Genomic DNA, 25,022 nt, shown 5'->3' on the forward strand with positions numbered 1-25,022 from the left:
GGAGGACGTAACGATGACGTGAAGCATAAATGCACCTTTAGTAATTTTTTTCGTTGTTAGGTATTTGCCTCACTAAGAAAAAACATGAATTTGTAAGCACATATCAAGCACTACATTCATTCAGCAATCTATTTGAATTCGCCTATGCCCCATGCAAAACAAATATTGACTGTTTAACCACTTCACCCCTGAGAGACGAATATTTTCATACCTTTCACCCCTAGTAACGGCGAATTTTTTCTTCCCTTGACCCCGAAATTTTCACCTACTGTATGACGTTAATTACTGGGAGATGAATTGAAAAATGGTGTTCCCACCGGAATTATTCTGGACACTTTTTTATGAAAGTTGATGCGAATAACCATTTGGGAACGGATTTTGAGTTGTAATTTGCCTTTGGGCATTTTTGCGAACCACTAATGTTTATAGCCGAAAATAGCCAACACGCCGAATTTAAAAATGATTGTAATTGCATGGAAAGTTGCACAAACATTGAATAATAAGTGCATAATAGTACATATATTCACAAAAATCGATTATCGCGCCTCAAAGGCCCCAGATGCCGATTTGGGCGGGAAAATTAAACAGCAAATATTGCTTTCAATTCGTGACATCGGCTATAAATAATTTTGTGATTAGCCTAAAATGTGTAAAAATTGCTTTTTGTTCATCTAACATGCATAGAATTTACGCATACTTAGGGCGGGAAAACAAACGTTTTCTTACCGTGACTTTAAATTGATAGCAGTTGCAATGAATAATTATAGCATCAACTGTTCGAAAGCATACTTTAGCGCATTTTGAATATAACTCAATTTTAACGGGAAAATTATATGCTACTTTCCAGGCAATCTCTTAATTTTCCCGCCCAACGAGATTTCATCGGCTCCAGTGGTTAGTTTTCCCGCCAAAAATGTCGTTGGGGCGTTCTAAATCCGAGAAAAACAATTTCACTAATTTTATCTGAAAGCGCTGTTGAAATATGGGACGAAAATTCCATGCAACAGCAGTTTTCAAAACTGGGCGTGTTAGCTAGAAATAGCCAGTTAGCTATAAATTGTTTTTACCTCCCTTTATAACATTGGTTCTGAAGAGGCAATTCATCTTCCCGCCCAAATGGCGGATTGTTGACTCAAAACTATACTTGGAAGAGCAATGACCTAATTTTTTTCGAATACGACACATAGTCGTAGGCCGGTGGGAACGGAAAATACGCCACATAGTCGTTTCCGTTGTCAAGGGTCAATACGACACATCGTCGTATTTCGGAGCCAAGGGAACTTACGCCACATAGTCGTATTCGGCGTAAAGGTCAAATACGTCACATAGTCGTTATAGGGGCGAAGTGGTTAATATGGGATTGAAATTAAATGGATTGTTCCCTCTTGGTTCTTTTATTTCATTTCCTTGTTCTCCGCTGTAACCGATCTGAATTCTTCATCGACTCATTTGATCAAAATCCACTCACGGGCGACTTGGGGGTGGTGGTGGATAAGCACGAGTCCAACTTTCCATTTCATGTTGCAAAATGACAATGGGATGGAATTGGATTAATTTTGTTTGCTTTGAGATTCCACGAACAAAACAAAATGAATTGAGAGTTGGGAGTTGAGGCTCTTGTTTAGTTTGGTTAATTCCGAGTTACTTTACCTTTCTTTACTTTACGCAAGGGAGGATGTTGCAACTTGCTCACAAAGCTTACACTCTGGATCCTTATGCTACATTTGTAAGAGATCCACATTCTCTCGCATTTCCTCGTCCTCCTTTCCCTCCGAGCCCCTTCTGATACATCTTCGTCTCTCCATCGTGCTTCAGTGTGCAGGATGAAGAAGTTGAAGGATGAAAGTGAGACGAAAGATAGACAACTGTTGTTGGTAAAGGCACATACGAGATAGTTCGAGAAACGGTTAGTTGTGTGTTTGTTTGTATACGATGCATTATAACTAACTAGCTGGGGTGAACTCCTCTAATATCGATGTCTATCTGTCAAAGAAACTGAAGTTTCATTTTGATTTGGAGGGATGTCGGATGTTGTTGGTTACTCACTTGTTAAATTAAATAGTGAAAAGTGAGATGATGGAAGGGAAAGTTTCATGAATTATTGTGCACTCTGCAAACTGAGAAATGTACACATGTATGTACGTACGTACGTATGTATGTACATATAACTTGGTTCATGGTCGCTAATTTAAGATATTTTTTAAGAGCCTTCATGTGTATGTACATATATAAATGGTTTAAATTTGGGAGCTATGTTTTCATTGCATCGGCACAAATTTAGTTCAATCTCCATCTCTGTCCGCTTTAGTTTTCAGAAATGTGGACAAACAATTTTGTTTTCATTTCATTCTTACTTGTTCTTCACATCCATCTTGTCTTATGCAACAATGAAGTATGACGAGATGTATGTGCATACGTACAATTTGGACCACGGGATAATGGGATCACATTTCTCACTCTTCTTACTGAGGAAATACTGACGAAACTGTAATAATTTTTAGTGTATATTCCTCAAAAATCAATGGTTAGCTACTACATGCATCCATCAACAACCAGGTTGGTGATGGATGAATAAAATGTCTTGAAAAATGCTGTGACATATGAGGTTATGATTTTGTCTGCATAAAGGAGATAAAATAAATGGACTCCAGATTTTGTTTAGAATTGATCGAGCAACTATTTGCTAGGATTTCCATTCTGTGAACCAGGTAACATCACGAGAAAATGCCTGCCAACCAGTTACACATATGTACAAGTATCTATATGTACAAACTCCTATTCATAAATGCGTATACCTATTTGTACATATGCACATACATACATACATACATACAATTCCATGCAGCCAACCGTTCATTCATGTCAGATTCTGTAAAACTGAATTTTTTCAAGCTCTTATTTACTATTATGCGTCATCTCCCTCCAACCGTGTATCAAGCAACTTTGAAGACACTCGGTGTGTGTTCCGACGTCAGTGTCACAGCAGAAATTTACACTTCTTATCTTATATTCAAGTATTTTAATGTTGCGCTTTAATTAAAATGATTTTCCGTGTGGTAAAAACGCTAACATTAAATCAGGCGGGTCTTAAAAATTTCAGTATATAATAATGCAGTATATAATTTGATATTTAAGGAATATACCTCCATTTCCATCAATAACGTATGTATGAGGAAAACATACGTCCCTTCCCTCGTTCTCCCCTGAATCTTACTCACACATTGTTAGCACGTATATTGAGATTGACGACTGAACAGTATCTCCTTGACATCCCCCTTCGTCTTCATTTGATGCCTGATTTGATTCACGAGCTACTCAGCCAAATTCAAGATATCCGATGTGTGTTCCCGGATTTCGGGACAAAATGAGGGGACTTGTCGTTTCATTTCATTTAGTAGAGTACAAAATACAAGTTGTGAGGTTTCTCTTATAGTTTCAATACCACAAAGCACAACTTGGACCAAATACCGGAATTGACGAGAAAGTATGGTCATCTCTGATTGAAATTACATACAAGTTATTCTTGATGTACATGAATGGAAGCCGTTGAACATCATTATTCCTTTCACTCATGTGTATTTCAATGTCATGTTCTTATTAGGATCAATTCAGAAGTTCAAATAAAATTGGATGCTGTATTGGATTTCATAATTTGGAAGGCTTTTGGCTTATTAATTTTAGAATGGAAGGTGATTTTCAATGGATTCTTCCTTGAGACTACTCCATTAAGGAGAAAGTCTTCTTCTCATTTTTGCTTACCCGTTGCATCAAGGGAATTTGAGGACAGTTGTCAGAATAAAAGTCGGGCTAAGATGAAGGATGAAGGATACATGTGGGACTCAGGACGACCAAGACAGACAGGAGGTATATCTACACATGCACATGTGTGGATATTTGAAAAAACTTAATAAAAACATGCTTCAGTATAAAAAACTAAAAATAAAAAAAATAATGAAGAAATGAAGAGTGGGGTTGAATTCGACCCTTGGGGGATCTACGTATGTACGTTCCATAGTCCTTGTAAATAATAAAAATTGAAATACACCACAGACGGTTTTTGTCATTTTACACTCAAAACTTAATAACCTGGTTTCCTCCTGCTACACACAAGCAAGTAGACGTATTTACTTATACTCACGACTAGATACGTGTACCATTATTAATACTATTAAGCATATATTGACGAAAACTTGATACTGTTTTATTAACGTCATCTCTGGAGTTGGCATGCTTGACTTAGTTGAGTGGACCTTGAAGATGAAAGCTAAAAAGTTGAACTTGACTGGGCCAAGTCCCTTTTTTTAATATACGCTCTTACCTACCAACGAAAGGGGCGAGATTACTTGGTTGGTCTGAAGAAGTAGTGGAGACATGAGAAACCTCAAGGGAGCAAAAAATCTTGTTTTATTATTTACATATTCATTACTCAACCCTTCCAAGTCTTGAAATAAAAAAATAATAATAAACGGTTTCTTAGCTTGGCTTCATCTTCACATATCTATTTTGACAACTGAAATTAATATATAGTTTTGAGTGACCGCCTCCTCTAAATACTTCCTGATTTAGATATGGGTTAAAAAGTAGAAAACATATCTATGTACATATGTATGTATAGAAAAGATGTTCATAAGTACCCTTTATTTTTCAGGCACATTCTGTTGGAGTGACACTGCATCAATTGGCACAGCAAATGACAAATTGTACTTCGTCATCCGTGGACTCGGATTCAGCAAAGTCATCCCTGTGTTCTGATGCTACGCCGGAAGATCTCATATTTTTTCACACGCAGTCCAATCCAATCATGGAAGGGTTTTTACTGGAAGGTGAGTCAATAATAATTCACCAGTTACTCTTTACAGTAGCTACAGTAGCTCTTTAAACAGGTGAAGCACATTGATATAGATCGCCATCGACTCTATGACGATACAACAGAAGTATTCATTTCATCTCTCCTGAAAAAGGAACCAGTTAGATTTTGAAAGTTTGAGAAATACGAGCAAAGAAGGTTTATTTCAAAAATGCATCCGATCATTCCATTTAAAACCATGCTGGTCAACTCTATTTTTAATTACCAATTTGGTATTGTGCAATTAACGACACCAGTTTTATAATGTCCCTCAACAGAAATTATTTTATCGCGTTAGTTGAGAACCGTCCTTACATAAGTCAAATGTCTTAAATGTCAATTTCATTCTTCCTGTTTCATACATTATGCAGCAAATGAAAACCATGTTTATTATTTGGAATATTAATTGTTGTGACTTGCATTTCTCTATTAACGACATTTAACGTAGACTAGTTTATTTTATGACTATTTCAATTCTAGATGACGACGCCGGTTTAGAATTTGAAACAGTGATTTCCGTCCTTTCCATTTCTTTGGACTAATTGGTCACTTTTCTTTAACAACAAGAGAGCAAATGAGACTATTGCGTGCTTCTTTCCATTTGCCTGCCCCGAGCAACTTGAACGTTTGCTACCCATACATAAACTTTCATTATTCTGCTGCTACCACATTTAGCTAAATACATGATGGGGTGACAAATGTGCAAAGACAAATCTGCAAACGACAAATGTGCAAAGACATTTGTGCAAACGATAAATGTGCAACCTGACAAATGTGCAGCCCGATAAATGTGCAACCGATAAATGTGCAACCGATAAATGTGCAACCGATAAATGTGCAGGAATTTTTCCAACAAATAGTGCAATATATCTTGATATAATTTACACTTCAAATCAAATTACATCTTATCAAAAAACTAAGAATTCTGAAACATTAATTTTGTGGTGAAGCTTATGAAGCTGGAGATCTTATAATGCAGATTTTATACTTATTAAATATTACTAATCATCATTATAACGGGGTTGACCCCTGTCAATTTTATAATAAAATTCCCGTGCCGAATCACTGCAATGCTAACCTTACATTTATGTAATGCTAAATTTAGCTAGTGACAATTAAACTTTAGTTAGGGACACCCCTCGGGGACAGAATTTAAAATGACAGCAAATAAGTAAATCCCGAATTATTTCATTGAAATTTAGAATTTTTATATGTACATAATTCCAGCCTATACGATAGGCTAAAATTCACGAATTCACGAAGATGTATGTACCAGGAAATTTATGCACCATAAAAATATAATTTAGTAAAATATTAAGTTAACAATAAATTAATACTGCTCAATATAAGATCTACAGCTTCAACAGACATCATACGGGATGCCACCACAAAATTAATGTTTCAAATTTTAGTTTTGAGGAGATGTAATTTGATTTGATGTTTAAATTATATCAAGATATATTGCACCATTTGTTGGAAAAATTCCTGCATATTTATCGGTTGCACATTTATCGTTCGCACATTTATCGGGCTGCACATTTGTCAGGTTGCACATTTATCATTTGCACGAATGTCTTTGCACATTTGTCGTTTGCACATTTGTCTTTGCACATTGGTCGGGCCACCAAATAGATAATATGCTATTGAGCTTTTCAGTTCTCATTCACGAATTTTGGAAAAAAATCTTTAGTATTGATGATAATGTGTGTCTTCATATTCCGCATAATTCTGGTGGGTAACGGGAACACAAAAAACAGTCATTATACGCAAGTAAAATGTCCATTTTTGTTCTTACAGGAGATACAGGGTCGTCCAGAGAGAGTTTGGCCAACTTGTTAGACGAAGGGCTCGGCACTTCGCTGGACGGGACGGAATCAGAAGCGACGCATCCCACTTTGGGCAGAAATGATTCTGGTAACATTTTTAATATGCACCGCACTCTGCATTACATTACGGCACACACCTTTTAATTAGCCAGCAGCGACCATGAATGTGGTTATTATAAAGAATTAGTCAGCAAATCGTATTAATGCATGACGACATTGCATACATATTTATGTACACATGTATGTACACTCAGTATTCTATGCATTAGAAGTATATGGTTCTACTAAATACATGAACTGACAATTTGTAATCTACAACAAGAAAGATGAGAGCATTAAATTAAACTGCGAAGGGATTAATCCCCGCTTTCCCTGAGGCATGGCAAGTCTGGGATTGGTTTGAGTGTAAAATGAAGTGCTTATAATCTTGGTTAATTCGGTCGTTCGTCGTTCGTCTGATTTGATGGAACCTTTGATTCTTTGGAGAGAGTGGACTCTTATGTATGTTGCACACGGTGAATTTAGCCTGAGGGAAAGACAGGGCTCATGGGGAAATATTCACGCGAATCCGATTATTTATTATAAATCCAATGCATCAACTTTTCATTAGTGCTGCGTGTGCTTTGCGCAAGAGACGTTTATTTGATTAGTGTGTAATTTTGGTTTAGTAACGGTGGATGAACTCTAAGTAACCTCATATTCATATTAAACATGCGGTGTAGCCAGGTTCGCCTTGTTTTGTGAAAGGCTTTGTCTCCGTGGTCCTTCTCGCAGGCAGTTCTACTCTAATGCCTCTCTGCCTGTCGATGGCAAAATCCTAGAATATGAAGATGACTCAGATATGTACTTGTAGGAAAATTAAAGTATAGTAGTTGGAAAACTATAGATATTTGATGCGACTAAAGATAACTAAATTTTTATTTAAGGTACGTCTATTTTTGTAATATGTGAAAAGTGTGTCCAAGAAAGGAACCTATGTACATCCGTACTAGTAGTACTGGAATACGAAGTATTTTAATTCTTGTACAGCACACACGCTCATTCCTGTTAGTTTTTTAAGCGAAACCATTAGGCAAGAGGAGGGTATTTGAAAGGAAGCCGAGACATATTATATTTTTGTTAATTGAGATATTTTTGAGGATGACGAAGAAAAATGATGTCCTTTCCTTTAGGTTGTCTTTACGAGTAGTAACGGTAAAGGTATGCACAACAATATGCAGGCAGGAGGGCTGGAGTACCAGAAGCCACATATTTTCTTAAAAATAATGACTCGGAATGGCATCAAGATAGAGGATTCTGTTTTGGAACAATATATAATGCTCAACAGTTCGACATGCCACAATAATAAGAATGAGTTTATTATTACGGCACAAAGCAAAAACATTTGTTATTTATAAAGTCACTTATCGTATATTGTTTCAAATTCTACCGTAACCAATTAATAAATTAACAGCTTCGCAAATTGATATGTCTAAAAAGTGGACTGTCTGGTATTATCGGTGGGAGCATTATCAATTTAAACAAACACGTTGAGGATGGGATATTATATTGTAGACACATTTTTATTTTACCATCGAATATTCATCTCAAACAATTCGTTGCATCAACATATTTGCGTATTGATGTAACGTACTAAATGTGCAGTTAAAGTGATGTTTGTTGGTTTGACGGGATGGTAGTAGTGCGATATACGGTAAAGGGGAAAGCATGTGTATATTATTACGTACGAAGTTGGTCTGTGAGTTTTTGTACAGTAAACGAGTTGATATATGCTGAATGCAAATGTTGGTTGGCGTGGTTGGTTGAGTAAATTCGTAAATTTTTGGCAAGAGTTCAAAATCCATTTGCATTAAGTCACCGTCATCTAGCTCCAATATTACACCGGAAATGGAGGTACAATAATAATATACAGAATTTTTTAGCCAATTACATAAGTAGTCAACGTTGGTATAAAAATGTGACTCAATTTTTACTTAATGAACGACCGAGCCAAATCTACATTTCTTGTTCCAGAACTGAATAAGATTTACTATCGAATGAAAATACCGGAAAACTGGGTTAATTTTAATTTCCTTCTTGCTTCTACGCATACTAAAGTAGGCAAGATGAAGTGCGACAGCACATTATATTACGCGTGGTTGATTGTTTGGTATCTATTTTAAATGTCCTATTTTGGTGATGGTGGACTCGCTTTCTTCAAAGGGTAAATTTTTGAAGGAATAGAATAGCATTCCATCGTGCTCTAATGATACGTCATCCGATGACTCATGTTTGCTATAATTAACGATGATGTGTACGAGACAATAGTGGGAACCGCAGCAACATTAGAAAGTACGTATTGTGCATATTTGTGTAAATTATTATTTTCATTTTCACCCCTAATAAAGGGTGGCGTTGATTTTTGTGTTAGTTCCAGTTATCTTCACACGTTCCACACTGTCAAGTTTGACGTTTGAAATTGGACGAGCCTGAATTTGAATCAAAGTCATTCATTCACGCTTTCATTCAAGGGTTGCTAATAATGAGAAGCCATGCGGTGCAGGCGTGCAAGTTGCACGAGTAGTGTCCAGTTGCTTGATTTCAATTTAACTATTTGATCGCATTTATTATGGCTTCCATGTAATTATCGAAGCAGTGAAATCTATACGAGGCCTGATTCGTTACTTTTACTTAGCTTTTTGAAGAAGTTTTTATAAAATGCTGTTGTAGCGTTTCCTTTAGATATTTATTGATAACAAATGGTAGGTGATACTTTCTAATAATATTCGTGAATTGGTTATAAAAATTTGCTGTACATCTGCATCTGAGAAGAGAAGATTTTTATGTAGATTTTTTTTTCCGATTCTCAATGTTAATATTTCATAATGATTATTTATATAAATATTACATATATTGTTAAAAGGGTGGTTTTAACAATACAAATTATTCCGAAAGTTGTAGTTTAAATAGTTTTATACTATATGCAATTCAAAGTGTTGGACAATGTGCTTGTTTAGAAAAGTATAGGAATAGGAATTTATTCCCCATAAATAGTCATTTAAAGGGGAAAAAGAAGCGAGTGAGGAATATTGTGTTTAATGAATGAAAGTAGATCAAGTCAGTGACCGATAATTTATTTCATTAGTTTGAACTTGCTATCTCTCTCTCTCGTCTTTCCATTCCATTCCATTACAACACTACCATCCGGATAACGAGATACGGTTTGCACTTGTGGGGTGCATATATTATTTGTTACCAATTTATGTATTTAAGTGGTTATTTAAACTGATGTGTAAACAAATGTGTTTCATAACAGGTTTGTTTTTCTACTCGAATATGTAAGTGAACAGATCACCTCTTGAGGAAAACTGTGAGATACATATATAAACTGTAAACATTCAACTTTCTCTGTATTTTCCTTTTCTAACTGACGTACACGTTCATAAATGCGTCTGGTTTTTGCTCCCGTTTTGTCTGCAAAATGAGAAGTGCTGAATTGAATTGTTGAGAAAAAATATGAATGCACCGTCCACAGAGAGCCTTGCAAAAGAGTGAACTTGCTGGTTCTGCATGTCTAACGAAGTATGGTCTTTTCATGAGATAAATCATTTTTTGCCTAAATTGCACAAAAATTCTTCCAGTTCCAACTTTACTTAAGCAGAAGAAATTAGAGGAGGGAGACCTGCAGCTGTTGGTCTTCTGCCACTTTCCTAACATTTTCCCAAGTACTTAATACTCGAATTCTTCGTAGCACATATGTATTTATATCTAATGCAGACATTATTACGTTTATGGGCAGTATTAGAAATCTGTCTTTACACGCGTGTGAAGTAAACAATTAAAATAAAGTAGAACAATAAGCATGAAAGTAAAGACGAATTGGAAACATGCGTAGTTTGAACAGTATTCTGATATACCTAAGTACATTTTGTACGTAATTTATTAGAACGCTACAAAACCAGCAATTCATTTCACTATTGCTGGAACGCATGTAGACATTTCATGTTCAGATCTCTAATCAAAATGGGTTGTCAGTGAGATTAGAATGAGGAGAGCATGATATGATTATTAGGGTGGATAAAAAGGAAATCCAGTCATTTATAAATGCTTTGCTAACAACCTTTGTCGCCCGTTGTGACTCACGAGCATTTGTTGATCTCATGTTGTATACTTGTTTTTAAGGGAAAATAAGGTTGATTGGCAGATCTCCATGATTTAATAGTTTGCTATGTTCCTTCGTTTTCTGTCACCGTTCTTTTGAAATTAATCGAATTTCACTTATTCCGAAAATTTAATGCCACGTACGTATTGCCGACTAAACTAGTAATTTCCTGAATTAGTCATTTTACTGTGACTTGCCTTGCGGGGTGTAAAATATTAAAAGGTTTGGCAGACGGGTAAAGAAGTGATTTTTTCCTTGAAAGTCAAATCAGGTGCAGAAATAATAAGGTTTGAGTTTGTTCAACTTTATTTCTGAACCTCATGTCGGACGTGTAGGTGAAAGTTAGATATATATAAATATAACTTTACCTAATATATCTATATATCATATAAATACGTATGTATGTATATTTCGTAAACGCTAAACAAATATCTAGAAATGTGCTTCATAATCATCACAATTACTTCAAAAATTCTCGCGTAAAATACTTGAAACGAGGGCGTAGAATCAGAGGCCGCGTTGCAACCGCGTTGCTTATACACACAATTTCGCAGTACTTTTAAAATATTTCCTCGGATTATATAAAGTCCGGGAACAATATTTCCTGTGATGTGAACCTTTTTCCTTACTAATTTTTTTCATCCTTGTCCCATCTCATTCTCTCCTCAGTGAGGCAGTGGGGATGTCAAACTCAGAGCGAGCTGCACGCGGTCGGAGATTACGAGATGAGAGAAAGCTCAGAAAGCCGAGAGGAAATGAAATTCGCTTCCAGCCATTTCTCCATCACCGACAATCCAAATTCATGTAAATTCTTCCTGCTGCTCCCCCATCTGCATGGATCGCAGCCATAGTTGCGTCATCGTCACCTCCAAAAACCCCAGACAGAAATAGTACCGACATAGTTTGCGATGTGACATACGTACGTATGGGAAAAAGAGTGTTGTGAAACAATGTCGAATGAAGAGAGAGAGTGGAAGAGATGAGGCTTTCAAATGCAAAATGAAAGGTTTTCCGGGACTCGGTATAAAAATGGCGAATTTGAAAGAAAGGAATTCATTTTTGAAGTTTAATTACACATGGATCACATCACCCCTGGTCGGTATTACGCACACAATGTAATGTATGCACAAAGATACGTTGTAAATGTTTCAATTGCGTTTAATTTATGGATTCATATATTAGTTTTGATTTATTTCGAGTACACTGAACCAATTTGACACACATATCGAGCTCTGGGTTTGGCTGGATTGTCCCCTCATACGTGCATGGCGGAATGGCTGATAATAAGTACTGCAGCAATTGTAGCAACCGATTTCACACACGAGGACAAAGGTTGACTATCAACGAGATGTTAATTCAAAATTTTTAAATTACTTATTCCTCAGCCTGTCATCCTTTCATCCTTTTCCTTTGTTCTTTTACATAATTCTGGGAACGAGTGACACTCCCTTCTTCTCAGGCTCCGTGTACATATGTATGTACGTATTTCGCCTCAATGGCACATTCAATTTGCTCAACTGCACGTCCCTCATTGTTCATAGCAAAATGTAATATGTAAGAAACCCATCCCGTTGAAAATGGACGATTTTAATTATGCAGGAAAGTTAAAATTTGTATAAAATAAATATCTTGATACGTACTTAATTCTCTGAACTTAAATTATCTGAATGGTAATATTAAGAAAAAATGAGAAGGAATTTCAGAAAGTTTCAGGTTTTTTAGATCCAATTTGGGAGAAGTTTTTCTGTACATGAAAGTCGTCATTTTACGTCATGCACATTTTCTTTCGTCTCTGCTGATGACTGGCGTGGCTTGGTTTGGATAGTGATGATGTATGCTGTGATGTGGTTATTGATAGCTGACGTTGGTTGATCCTCCTCCGTCTTTTGAGAAAGACATGACGTGATTGTGTGTGTATTTAGGCAAAGAAATATTTAAAATACACTGGATGAGCAATACCAACCACCCCATTCCACTTTCAGACGACCATGTATGCAAGAGTCAGAGTTCGTTGATTGATAGACCAACAAAAAAATGAGAGAATAAGGATTTTCATGTCAAGGTTATCCCGATTTTTGGCACCTGGTACAAACCACAAAGAAAAACGAACTAGAACAAACTAACAGCCGTGATTTAACTTCTTTTTCGGAGGAGGCTCATTCATAGAATATACAGCAAGTACAGATGTGCATGGTTATCTCCCAATCCCGTTTTCACATATGCAAGTAAGTATATATGCAAGCATTTGGATAAGATATTTGCTTCTTGTGATCATCACATCAGAACGGATTGGCTGCAAGCTCCACATAATTTACTAACAACCTCAAAACCTATGTAAACTCTAAATCTCTTTCTGCTCTACACATTTTCCAGGATTTAACAAAAAACAATTATTCACAGACTTTATTTGACTTGTACGTCTTTTATTTTAGAGCAAAAACCTTGCATGTTCATTCGCAATAAGTTTAGGCTTATAATCTTTCTCAATTTGCACTACATACATGTGTGTATGCACAACAATGCCTCCTTCTTGATTTGATGTGTAGAACAAGGATTAATTCATAGAATCGGATTAGTAAGATTAAATTAAATTGGATACTTTGTTCCAAATGTTGAGTGTATGGAACAGTGTATGTTGTACATATGTGCATATATACTTTCTGTTCATGTGCCAACTTAAGGCGATTAAATTACTAACATGAACCCGTGAAAATAAGTGCCAAGGAATTTAGGAATTTAAGGTCTCCAGATTTTTGTTTTTAACCACGTAGAGACTTCAGCCAAGATTTGACTATTTCAAAATACAAAAGTGTCTGTACACATGTAACAACGGCAGTTATTTACATATTTGGTTGATGATGAGTAGGATGGAAAGACTATATAACCGAGACAATAAAATGTGAAGTCGAGTGGTTTAATTTTTTTAAAGGAAACCCAGACGAGCAAGTTCTAATGGATTTTATTTTTAATTGTGGCGTAAATATTCATTTAATTCTGACCAATATTTCCATATGTGGGACTTTAAATTCTGCATGTTTACCCAATCAATATACTTTCACCTAATTTTCACTATTTTGCTGTTTCTCATAATTTAGTTTGTATAAATAGACGGTAAGGTTTTACATACATATGCAAAATTTACTCCTATAGCTTGCATACTTCAGCTCCATTCTTATTTGCGTATAGACGTTGATCATTAGGCATCGCAGACAAAATTATTCAAATTTCTAAATATTGATCCATCATTTCACTTCGTATGCATAGTAGAAATTCCACTTTCTTTCAAACGGCAATCCCACACACGATCCAAGTCAAACAGAGGAGATTTGAAAAAGTGCCAAAGAAAACTTCTCATATAATGAACTTCGCCATCATGCAAATCGTTGTTTTCATATAATATGCATTGTTCTACTACTACTCCAAGTACTCTCTCGGCGATGTTGTCTCGCCATTTCGTGTTTTGTGTGTGTAAATGCATGAGTGGATTCCGCAGTGTAGTTGTTTGTTACATAATAAAGCGGTGGGTTGTGGTGGTCTACGTAACGTAGGCTCCGTTAAGGTTTACAGATATGTATGCTTTCATGCAGTTATAGTTTTCTCTACATGACGACGACGGTGTACTGCATGGACCGAGTCAGTTAAAAATCGAGGCGACAGAGGAGAAGACAGAGATTTGCTTTATTTTTTTCAGAAAGAGCGAAAATAAAAGAATGGTAGGAATGGAGACGAAATGGCATGGCGTGAACGGATTGTTTGGTCTTGAGCAGCCATCAACTATGTGTCTATCAAGAGGATTTGGTAGAGTAAAAAAAGCGAGGTAGGATCATGGTTGTGTACGATTTCACTGATTTTAACAACTTTCCTTCCATCGAACACACATCCTTAACGTATGTATAGAAAACTGAAATGTACATGTAAAATTGCAGCTATATGTATGTACATATGCATCTAGAGTATAAAGCAAGTTTGTAGCAAAGTTTGTTATTGTTCTTGATGACTTTTGGCTAATTTTAGCTGTTTCTTTTTGGTTACAAATGCAAATGTATTGTTTTCTGAACTGAGAGCGACGAGTGCACTAGGTCAACTGTATGCAACACCAATGAACTTATGTATCATGAAAGTGTACAAACGGATTTACTCGAATATTGTAAAAAAAAATCATCGACACAACGAATGTCCCTAATGCTTCATTTAAAAAATTGAGCAGAAATTATGTAAAGAGTTTTCAGTATTTTTTGGATTTTATTGCTCTGCAGAGAGCAAAAACAAGGGGATATTGAAAATTCAATGGATAATAAGTAGTAATTCTTCACACCATTTTGGAAACTTTTGAAATAACATTTCCCAGAGCTCAGCAGTTTTGCTCCTATGTGGATCATTTAGTAAAAGTTTCTTTGACACACGAAGTTCAATCTGTTTATAGCATTTACTTGGTATGGACAACGTCCTCAGTGCAATTCAGGCAAGTGTAATTTCGCGGAATTTTGGCAATTTGTTTACACCCCTTCCCCCCACTGGGACGTTAGAATCTTAGGCTTTACGCTAGTATAAAATAATTTAGTGTCAACTAAAAATTAGATATTTTGAAAATATTGCCGATTCTACAAACGACAAAATTTTACAATTGTTTGCAAAAATGTGCACAGTTTATTACCCATCCAGTCTCCGTCATATCCAATAACTACGGCTGTGAGTAAAAATGCAAAAGTTGCAGAAAGGGGAAAACTTTGTCGATAAATTTGGATGGCGTCCATATACCGTACGTCCTTGTACCTTCATACAAAGTACCTCGACGCATAAAAGGGCTGGAGAAAGCAGAGCAGCCACTTTCTCTCGATGGCTATTCATCCCTCTAGTTTATAACATCGTTTAAATTTCATGTAATATGAAACCATTTTCCCTCTGGTCCTCGTACTAGGTCTAAATCTACTCGTCTCCAAACTATAGGATCAAAACCTGTGAAACAAAGTAGCTATTAGTCAGTAGTGGTGGTGGTGGTACGATGTTATATTATGGATTAGTATGCATGCATATTTGGTATACCAGGAAGTTAGCTTTTTTAAGCTGTCCGAAACTAGGGTAAGGTCAAGGGTCACTATTCACTATGTTACAACACGCCGATGCTGATAACCTCTGATATCCACTTTATACACTCACACGTATTATACAAGTACATATTTACATAAGTACACTTTAAAATAGCACGAGTTTTGTTATCACAGAGTTTTGTTATCAACTTTTTGTATACACTACTTATTGTGATGACATCAACATGTATAAATAAATCAGCACTGATACAAGCGGATGTGAAAAAATGTACGTTAAATGGAGCGAATGTTAAAGGAATTACATTTAGTTGGGCGATGCTTTTGGATATTGTGAGCAGGACATTTCAAGCCATGCATATTCTCACCCACGTTTCCTATCCTTCTTTGTTTCGAACATAACTGAAAATTTGGTCTGAATGAAATGAATACGTATAATATCGTGAAGAATAAAGACTGGTTGTGGGACGTTGTTGGTGAATGAGAGAATTGGAACTGGCATCTATTTGTAGGCAAAAGCGAGAAATGAAAGAAAATTAATTAATGGGCTTTTCATTCTCGAATACAATTATAATTATTACCAGACAATGAGTTTTATTGTATCCCTTTATTGAACTGCATCGCATGTATTTCTAGCACAGTAGTTCTAGAAATAGAAGATGTAGAATAGGGTACATAAGCATTATGCATACACGCTTACCCAGAAATATGAGACGAATCTCATTTTGGAACTATTTTCTCTTTTAGGCGTATTCTCAAGTGATGAAATGAGTGGAATTCCTCAGCAGAATCATATCTTCCCATCGTCATCTTGCTCATCATCTTCAACTTCGATGACCATCCAAATACCACAGCCAAGCGGAAATGTGACTCCAAACTCATCAGTACAAGTACAACAGCATAAAAAATTCACCAACCGACAGAAAAATGCGTCTCCCAATAGACAAGCGGGACCTCAACGATGTGTGGTAAGCTACATTTTAATATAGCCACATTTTTAAATCTCCTCCTTTCTCTCTCTCTCTCTCGTTGAGCTAAAATGATATGGATTGATAAGTTATTTTATCGATTGGCGATTAATTATGATTAAGTGCAATTTTGTTCACAAACTTAAGAGTGAATTGATTTAAATGAATTTCATCCACTATTCCGCACACATGCATAGTTATCAGAGAGCAAGTTTTATGCCGAGAATTTGAGTTGGATCGGAAAAGGTGGAGTGGTGTGGATGGAGTGTGCACGACTCCTAACACTCAATTTACTAAATGATGAGAAAGTTGAAGTTGAAATCGAAATTAAATTGGCAATTTGACATGATACCTTCAACTTCTTCGTCGTTATTCTATTGAAAGTTTGTAGAGACAGCGCGAGAATAAGAGAACCATTCAAGAATTCTTCAACTTTCTCGGAAACTTTCTCCAAGTAATGATTCAAAATTGAAGATGTGTCACATCATTCTATATCTGCTTTTTCTGTCCAAGTGAGTGACTGAGGTGGAGTAGAATCTTCTTCAAATCAGACTCAAATTGAATCTGCTTTCTCTCTTGACTTTCTCTCATTTGCATAAAAAGGTTGCGTGAGATATTATTTGCTTGCTTAGGTTGGATCTAATTTAATTTAATGTACGTATGCTGCCGCATTTATGTATCTGTCATCTGCTATGTGTTATACCTTTTCTCTTACGGGAAATTTTACTTTGGTCTTGTATTAATTGCTTAACCTATTAATTACATAACAATGTAACGTATTAATTCTTTTGGAAAAGGCATATGAAATTGCAACGCTTAAGGATTAGATTATGGAGACTAGCCTATCTTTAAGAGACAGGAATGGTTCTATTAGTTGTTGCTATATTCGTATATGTGTACTTATTCGGCATGGGTTTGCTTCTTATCAAGTTATGTGACAGTCTGCCTGTCGTGTATCATTATTTCGTTTTAAACTTGGCCAATGTTGCGTTGATGGCCTGGCCCGAATTATCTCGAGTTGAGATAACTCAGGGGGCAAACTTGCTCAAGTTTAAGAAACTTAACTTTGTCCACAAACTTTCACCCAAGAAGAAACTTTGGCTGGAGCTTTATTGAGCAGATCAATATCAATACAACAATGTTCATGCAACTCCGGTGTATATAGTATTTGAAACAGAAGAATAGCAGTCTTTGTTCGCCTCAAGCCAAATGAAACCACTCCAATTATTTCATTACGTGGTTGAATTAAACTCAATTCTGTGTCTGACCGATATTTATTTCATTACGCTCAACTTGTTTGCAGTCCAAACTTTAAAACAATGATGACGACGAGTACCAACTCTTTTGTTCCCTCTTTGGTTGCTTCCTGCAGGCTTCTGCTTCAATCGTCAAGTCTGCAGCTACATACATACATACATATATCATACACCATGGAAAATGATCTTAACTTGCATGCGTTGATCGATCACATTGGAAAAATATGGATTGAAGAATGGATAAAATACGAGAATGAAAAATTGTTCACGTTTGACTGAAATTGTGTCAAAAAGTGTTAAATCTACTTTTTGAAAATTTCAGATTTGTAGCAAAACCTTCTCTAATGCTTCAGGTAAGCTAATTTTATAGGGTCCTGCTGTTGTACACCACACTAACGCCAATCATTTTTATCCCAATTCAGCTCTCACAAAGCACAAGCTTACCCACAGTGACGAGAGGCGACACACGTGCTCCGTGTGTGCCAAGGCGTTTAAGCGTCAAGACCATCTCAATGGGCACATGCTGACCCATCGTTCCAAAAAGCCATTCGAATGCTCTGCAAATGATTGTGGGAAATCGTATTGTGATGCAAGGTCGCTTCGTCGCCATGTCGAAAGTCGCCACGGGTCCGACACGCTCGCCACCATGACCATTGCTCCAACTCCTCATACCGAAAGCGAGTTCAGTATCATCATTCCCTCCTCCACTTCTTCATCATCATCATCGAAGCCCAACAACGGCTGTGATCCCAACAAATCAAAGTCGCACCACCCAAAGAGTAAAAAGTGTAATAAAAGTCAAACTCAAAAAGCCAAAGCCCCAAAAGTGGCAAAATCCTTAAATTCCATATCCAGCCAGAATAATAACAATGGCAGTGCTAACCCCAACCCCCTCCTATGTCAAGGGTCGTCTTCCCCTCACGACGAGGAGGAAGATGGTGGTAATAATACTGGAGTCGATGACCACGAGCTTTTGACCTCTGTGGAGAACTTGCTGAGCATGGAAGACTCCACGTCTGCAGAAAATGCGGCGGCGGCCCTCTTGGAGTCCAGTCTAATAGAAATGGGTGTGATACATGAGGAATTGGAGGACGAAATGGGCTTGGACGAGGAACTTTGTCTACCTTCTTCATCTTCGGATGACAAGTTGAATAATAACAGTTCGGGGAAGAATGTTGAGGATTTCTGCTGCATACAAAACAGTGATATTGTAAAAGAGGGCAGCCCAAGTCAGAGTCAGCTTCATCAGTTACTGACTCAGAGAGCAGTGGCAGCCCTTGTTTGTCGAGGGGATGTTAGCGAAAATGACGTGGACGCGGCCGCTGTCACCCTTATCAAAGAGTCGCTGATCGCTTCATGTGCCAATAATAATGGCAACGGTCTCTTTCCCACGAAGCAGTTTCATTTGCACTTAAGTTCTTCGTCACCTTCGTCGACAACCTCGTCCTGGTGCAGTAGTTTGGGAAACTCAAGCAGTGACAATTCTGAGGTGAGTTTTACGTTGAAGAATTTTATGATCAGCACACACATTGAATAGTTGATACGAGTAGAGATGGAAATTGATATAGCAAAGGAGATATGTAGCTACGTAAATACACATGCTATCTCCCCCCCAAGAGGACTTTTACATATATTCATAGTCCAAACGTGCATAGCCAGGTTGTTGTTGGTGGAGGCGATGCTTGAAATTAGGAAATAAATAGACCCGAGAATCAATTAGCAGACCATAAATGTCAGTCCCACAACCTGCCACTATAAATCTCTCTAGAAGAGAAAACCGCAAACGGTACATCTACTAAACACACCTCCTCCTACATATATATGTGTATGTCTACCTATATGTATATGTGTATGTACGTGCATATTATGTGTAGCTACATATTTATCATGTAATACAGCACTCATTTGGTGAAACACGAAATACATTTGGACCAGCAGATTCAACCAAGAAATCAAAATCCTTCATTTGTCTCAAAAATCAACCATGTTTTGGTAATTTTAAATACATACAGTTTAGTGCCAGCGCAATTTGGGGTTATGCATGGTACCAAAGGAATTTCTCCATTAACTTGTAATAATTTGCACAACAACAGCGACATGAGCGTAAATCATGTACATACCGTAATTCGTATATTTATATGATGATGACTCATCGTCATCTCACAGCTCTTTCATAATTTTCTCATACTTTTGTGACTTCACAACCAAACAATTCACAATTTGTTGGCTCACCTGCCAATTTACGAGAGTGTTAATTGAGCCTCCCCATTGATTATGTTTTAACGTACTATTAGAAAAACAGCTCCACTTACTACCAACCTCGAACCATATGCAAAATGATGCTATCTTTTTTTAAATCTCTGTCTCATGGTCTCATGGTTGTCATCTCCACAGCTTGGCTCTTGTACATATTCGTGTGTTTTTGTTTAAAAAATAACGTCTCCGTCTCTCTTTTTAATAAGTGTGTTGCAGCAGCTTTCCTTAATTCGTCTCTAGTCTATCCATTCATAAAAAAAAGTAGTGATCTACTTATTGACTGGTTAAAACTGGATAATTAGATGTTTGCCTCTTATAATTTTTCTCATTACAAAGTAACGACTTGAATTCTTTATCTAACTCTCCACTCATAATAATAATATAAAATACAGAAGAGAGGGACTCTCTAAACACGTAAATATATTCTGTACATATGTATGTACATGTAGCTATGTACGTAGTTTTTGCCATGTACTACCCAAGTTCAATTTAAGCCTTGTTATAATTTCAATTTTCATTTCACTTTACGAGTTTTACGATTATGACGCCAACTGAAATTGAGTGGGTTGGCTTTTGAAGTTAGTTCAGTAGGTTTTTAATCTTCATGAGTCTCTCGAGCATTATCCGACTGCTGCTGTGGTCCAAAGTTTCGCTGTTCTTATGTTGGCCCAGAGTTGGCAAAAGTTTGTAAGCCTCCCTCCCTCTTACCATGTCCTCATCATCATCATCATCGTGCTATTGCTACCCCCTGTCTGATGGATGGACGGATAATGCTCGTTTCTTAATGACATTTGAAATGGTTCATAATATGCACTACTTCTTTCTCCCGTTATGAATGTGATCTTGTTGGCAGATTTATCTCATTCAGAATTCTAATGGTTCGGCTCAAATACCGACATCCTACAAAAAGTGCAGAGTAGACCAACCCGTACAATTCATTCGAGTTTGTATCGTATCGCATTTACTACTTACTACGTAACTACGTATGTACATACTTACTACATACTTGATGTACTGATAGCACTGAAGTGAGAGTAGGATTACTTTCTTTCTACTGTCTCACACACGAGCATATTAAATGGTGGTAATATAATACTGGAAGGAATGTCTTATCCCATGTTCTGAAAAGTTTGCTCCTCAAAGAACATTCGTAAATGCCGTGAAAATCTCAATTTTCTACACGTACATGCAATCAACCTTAACTGTAGTTATTACAAGGCCATTATACACAAAATATTTATATATTCTGAGTTCACAACAAAGATGAGAAAATAGGCGAAAATTCAAACATCTTGAGGAGACACGGATTGTGTGTCAACGTCAATATCTTTTTTTGCCAAGTATCTCCCCGTTACACATTACCTGCTGCAACCCTTGTCTTATATTTCCAGATTATATTTACTAGGTACACGATATCTGTATTTATGCAATACACGTACATGCAATACACCATAACAATTGTTTCTTTTCCTACACATTATTATGCACGGTTCCCTACGAAAACTGAAAACATTGTTATGTTTAAGTTTATACCGGCGTCTGTCGACATATATTTTTCTCTCGCCGGGTAGGATTTAGGGTTGATATCCGTTCAGCAGCCTAATTTTCTGTCTCTACTATAACTTAACGGCACGTTAATTTACAAAGCGTGAAAATAAAATGGGAGTTGGTTGGCACTTGGTTCTCTGCCAGGAGTTTAAAGATAAGGTTTAAATCCAGTTGACTTTTCAGATACAGATTCAGTTACACTTTTTTCAAGGCAGATTTAAATGTTAAAAACAAGGCAGATTTTTACAGACGGTTCTTCCATGCATCCAAGTATGTAAGCCTGATCATTGATCGAATTTAATGGGAGGGTATTAAGACATTAGTTAAAGTGCTTATCTCTTACAATCTCGGTGCGTAGGTGTGACAGTCACTCATGTTGTGGATGGATTTATTTTTTATTCCGTTTTATTATGGGGTTGCCTCCTCCTTTCTGATGCATACCCTCCCATGATAGCATCCCATACCATCCCATGATAGCATTATGACCGTTTGGTTTATTATTGGCGAAAGTGTAGCAAAGCAAACAAATGAAAACATCAACAACTTGCTTATTGCTCCTTCCGTGCTCGTGGGATACCTATAATCCCGTCCTGCTACATGATCTATGCATGGCGAAGGGTAAAAGAAAACATTACCGATTTATGTAAAATTTATTTAGGGCTGAAAATCGCTCCTAATTGTCTTACCATGTGGCGTACGTGTTGCGCTGTTGATGATGATGACACAATTATTTGTGAACTATTTATTTAAAACTGAATGCTAAATGAGGACCAGCTAAAACTTAATATATTCAGGACTACCAACATGATAAAATGTAAATTAATGAGTGTGGAGAACATGTAGCCGTTCCCATTAAAATTTTTCTTGGATGCTGTGTGAATAGTGTGAGCAATTTTTGGTTTACATACGGGAACGTGAAGTGCAAAGTTGTATGTGTGCGTTATTATGTATGTTGAATATGTACTGGATTTGGTTGATTCTCACGGCCCATTTAAATTCTTGGCAACTATACGACTTGTGAATGAATGATATGTTTTGACTCGGCTTTGGTACGGGGACATTTTTAAGATTTGACAATATAAACATTGGCAACACAATTTTCAGATTCAGAAAATACTGATGAAACGATCTTTATCTTGTGTTCATATTATTATTGTGATTATTGCTTTAATTATCATTGCCTCGATATGCCGGACTCAGGACTTGTAATTTATAAGGGGTGATAGGCAGTCAATTCCAAGATATTAAATCTTTTAGGATATAGCCGCGAGATAATAAATTAGCGATAAAGCTGTACGTGCATATGTACATGTGTACGTATACACACATATATGTACGTATATGAGATAAAGACGGAAAATATCGTGGTTTGCATGGTTTGCATTGCTGAACATTCCACCTCCGTGATTTATGAATTGCACAAATGAAAACGAAAACTGAACTGGAGCCAAATAAATGTCCGAGTTTAAAACGTGGAATTGACTTTTTCATGACTTGAATGTGATGTGGCGTAATTTAATATTTTTATTCCTTATTACTCCCAAGAAATAGACTAACTAAGTAGCATCGTCCTAGCAAATAAGTTTTTATAAGCCCTATCGCCTTCCCAACACCAGTAGCAGCAGCAGCCGCTCAGACATTTCAAACCTAAACTGATTTTCATTTGCATTTTACTTGCAGATGGGGAAATGTTCTTCCTCTTTGGGCGGAATAGTTCTCAAGTGTCCCTCTAGCCCTCAACTAAGTTCTCCCCACAGTCTCAAAGAACAGTTGGAACTTATCCACCAGATTATTCAGCAAACGACGGAAGAGAGTGCGGTCATATACAGCTCCGGTATTCATCAACATCAAGGATTCAGCAATGCTGTTCCGACGACGAAGCAAAGTTTACCTCCAAGTACAACAACAACAACCATTCTTAACGGCGGCGTGACTAGCAATTCTAAAAGTTCATCTCCGACAGCAGTGGACGCCAATAAGAACAAGGCAACTTCACAAGTGGGTGGTGTGGGCAGTGGTAGTAATCACAACGGTGGTGGTGGTGCAGGGGATATAAACGTCATCCTTGGAGGTGGGGATGAGAACTCTTCGACTCAGAATCCTACAGGAAAAGCAGAAGATAAGCCTGTAGAATGCGCCATTTGTTGCAGACGCTTTAAGAATACCCGTAAGTAATGAGTACAAATAAGTAATTCTTTAAATATTTAGTTTTAAAAAGAACGAGTAAACATGTCGTTGAGTGCAATGCTAGTAAAATCACACAAATTCTTACTGATTCGATGATTTTCTAAGTTAATAGTTTTATCCTTTATACAATACGTTCTAACTTATCAAGTCTCACTTCATCATTGCACGACTCTTCTCATCTGCATTTTGTCCAAGTCCTCTGTGAAAATAGCCCAATGTCGTTACATGATGAAGTTCATTTTTTAAATTGAGGTCTGTCTTATAGTTGTCGATGCTCCACGAATTTCTATGATGTCTAGCAGTCCGCCCATATGCAAACTTATATAAACTATGAGGCTTATCATTGATTAGTTAGATCGCAAGGACCGAATAAGACAAACGAAACATGATTCGTGTATTTACATATTTACACATTGTGCATCACTAATTTAATTAAAAATCATCATCCACTTACCACTCGAAGCTGAACTGGTCGAGGATCCATCAAGCCTCTGCTGGGACATGACTACTTTTACCCATCAGATTTTTTTTGATTTTGATCATAAAATTCTCTTCAATCAACGCTTCGTGTGCCATTATTTCATCAAAGAGTTCAGATCCGTCATATTCTGTCGGTAATTTTACCTTCTTCTGTTCCACAGAATTTCTTGTTGAAAAGGTGGTAAAGGTCAACGGACAGTAAAACGTAATTTACCTGAGGAGGGTGCATTACTAATATTTTTCATTTTTAAAAATTAATTTGGCCAGAAGAAAGTTTTTTATAGTTTTTGTTTGTTGACTGCTCGGTGCAAAAAAATTATTCTCAACCAAGCCTCGACCTGTTCACTCCTCTTTTTCAAAATTTAAGCTATTTAATTAATAAAAATGAATTGCGAATTACAGCTGCATTGAACGGGCATATGAGGCTACATGGAGGATACTTTAAGAAGGTCAGACCTAATTTGCATCA

The 25,022-nt window shown here is 36.8% G+C and overlaps 1 protein-coding gene across 6 annotated transcripts in view; it reads left to right on the forward strand.

The window, feature by feature from the left end:
- Positions 1–25,022, forward strand: part of LOC110842914 (mucin-5AC) — a 78,259-nt gene that overhangs the window by 45,924 nt on the left and 7,313 nt on the right. For 5 of the 6 annotated variants that reach the window (XR_004834153.1, XM_035848624.1, XM_035848623.1 and 2 more), the window contains 7 exons: positions 4,649–4,823; positions 6,644–6,760; positions 16,606–16,826; positions 18,405–18,435; positions 18,505–19,571; positions 23,567–24,053; positions 24,956–25,002. Coding sequence is in view for 5 of the 6 variants with exons in the window: in XM_035848624.1 (XP_035704517.1) it covers positions 4,649–4,823; positions 6,644–6,760; positions 16,606–16,826; positions 18,405–18,435; positions 18,505–19,571; positions 23,567–24,053; positions 24,956–25,002 (2,145 nt within the window). In the remaining variant the exon portion in view is untranslated. The remainder of the gene's footprint in view (positions 1–4,648; positions 4,824–6,643; positions 6,761–16,605; positions 16,827–18,404; positions 18,436–18,504; positions 19,572–23,566; positions 24,054–24,955; positions 25,003–25,022) is intronic. The other variant, XM_035848626.1, reaches the window with a different exon arrangement.

Source organism: Folsomia candida, unplaced genomic scaffold, assembly GCF_002217175.1.
Source record: "Folsomia candida strain VU population unplaced genomic scaffold, ASM221717v1 Fcan01_Sc002, whole genome shotgun sequence".
NCBI lineage: Eukaryota > Metazoa > Arthropoda > Collembola > Entomobryomorpha > Isotomidae > Folsomia > Folsomia candida.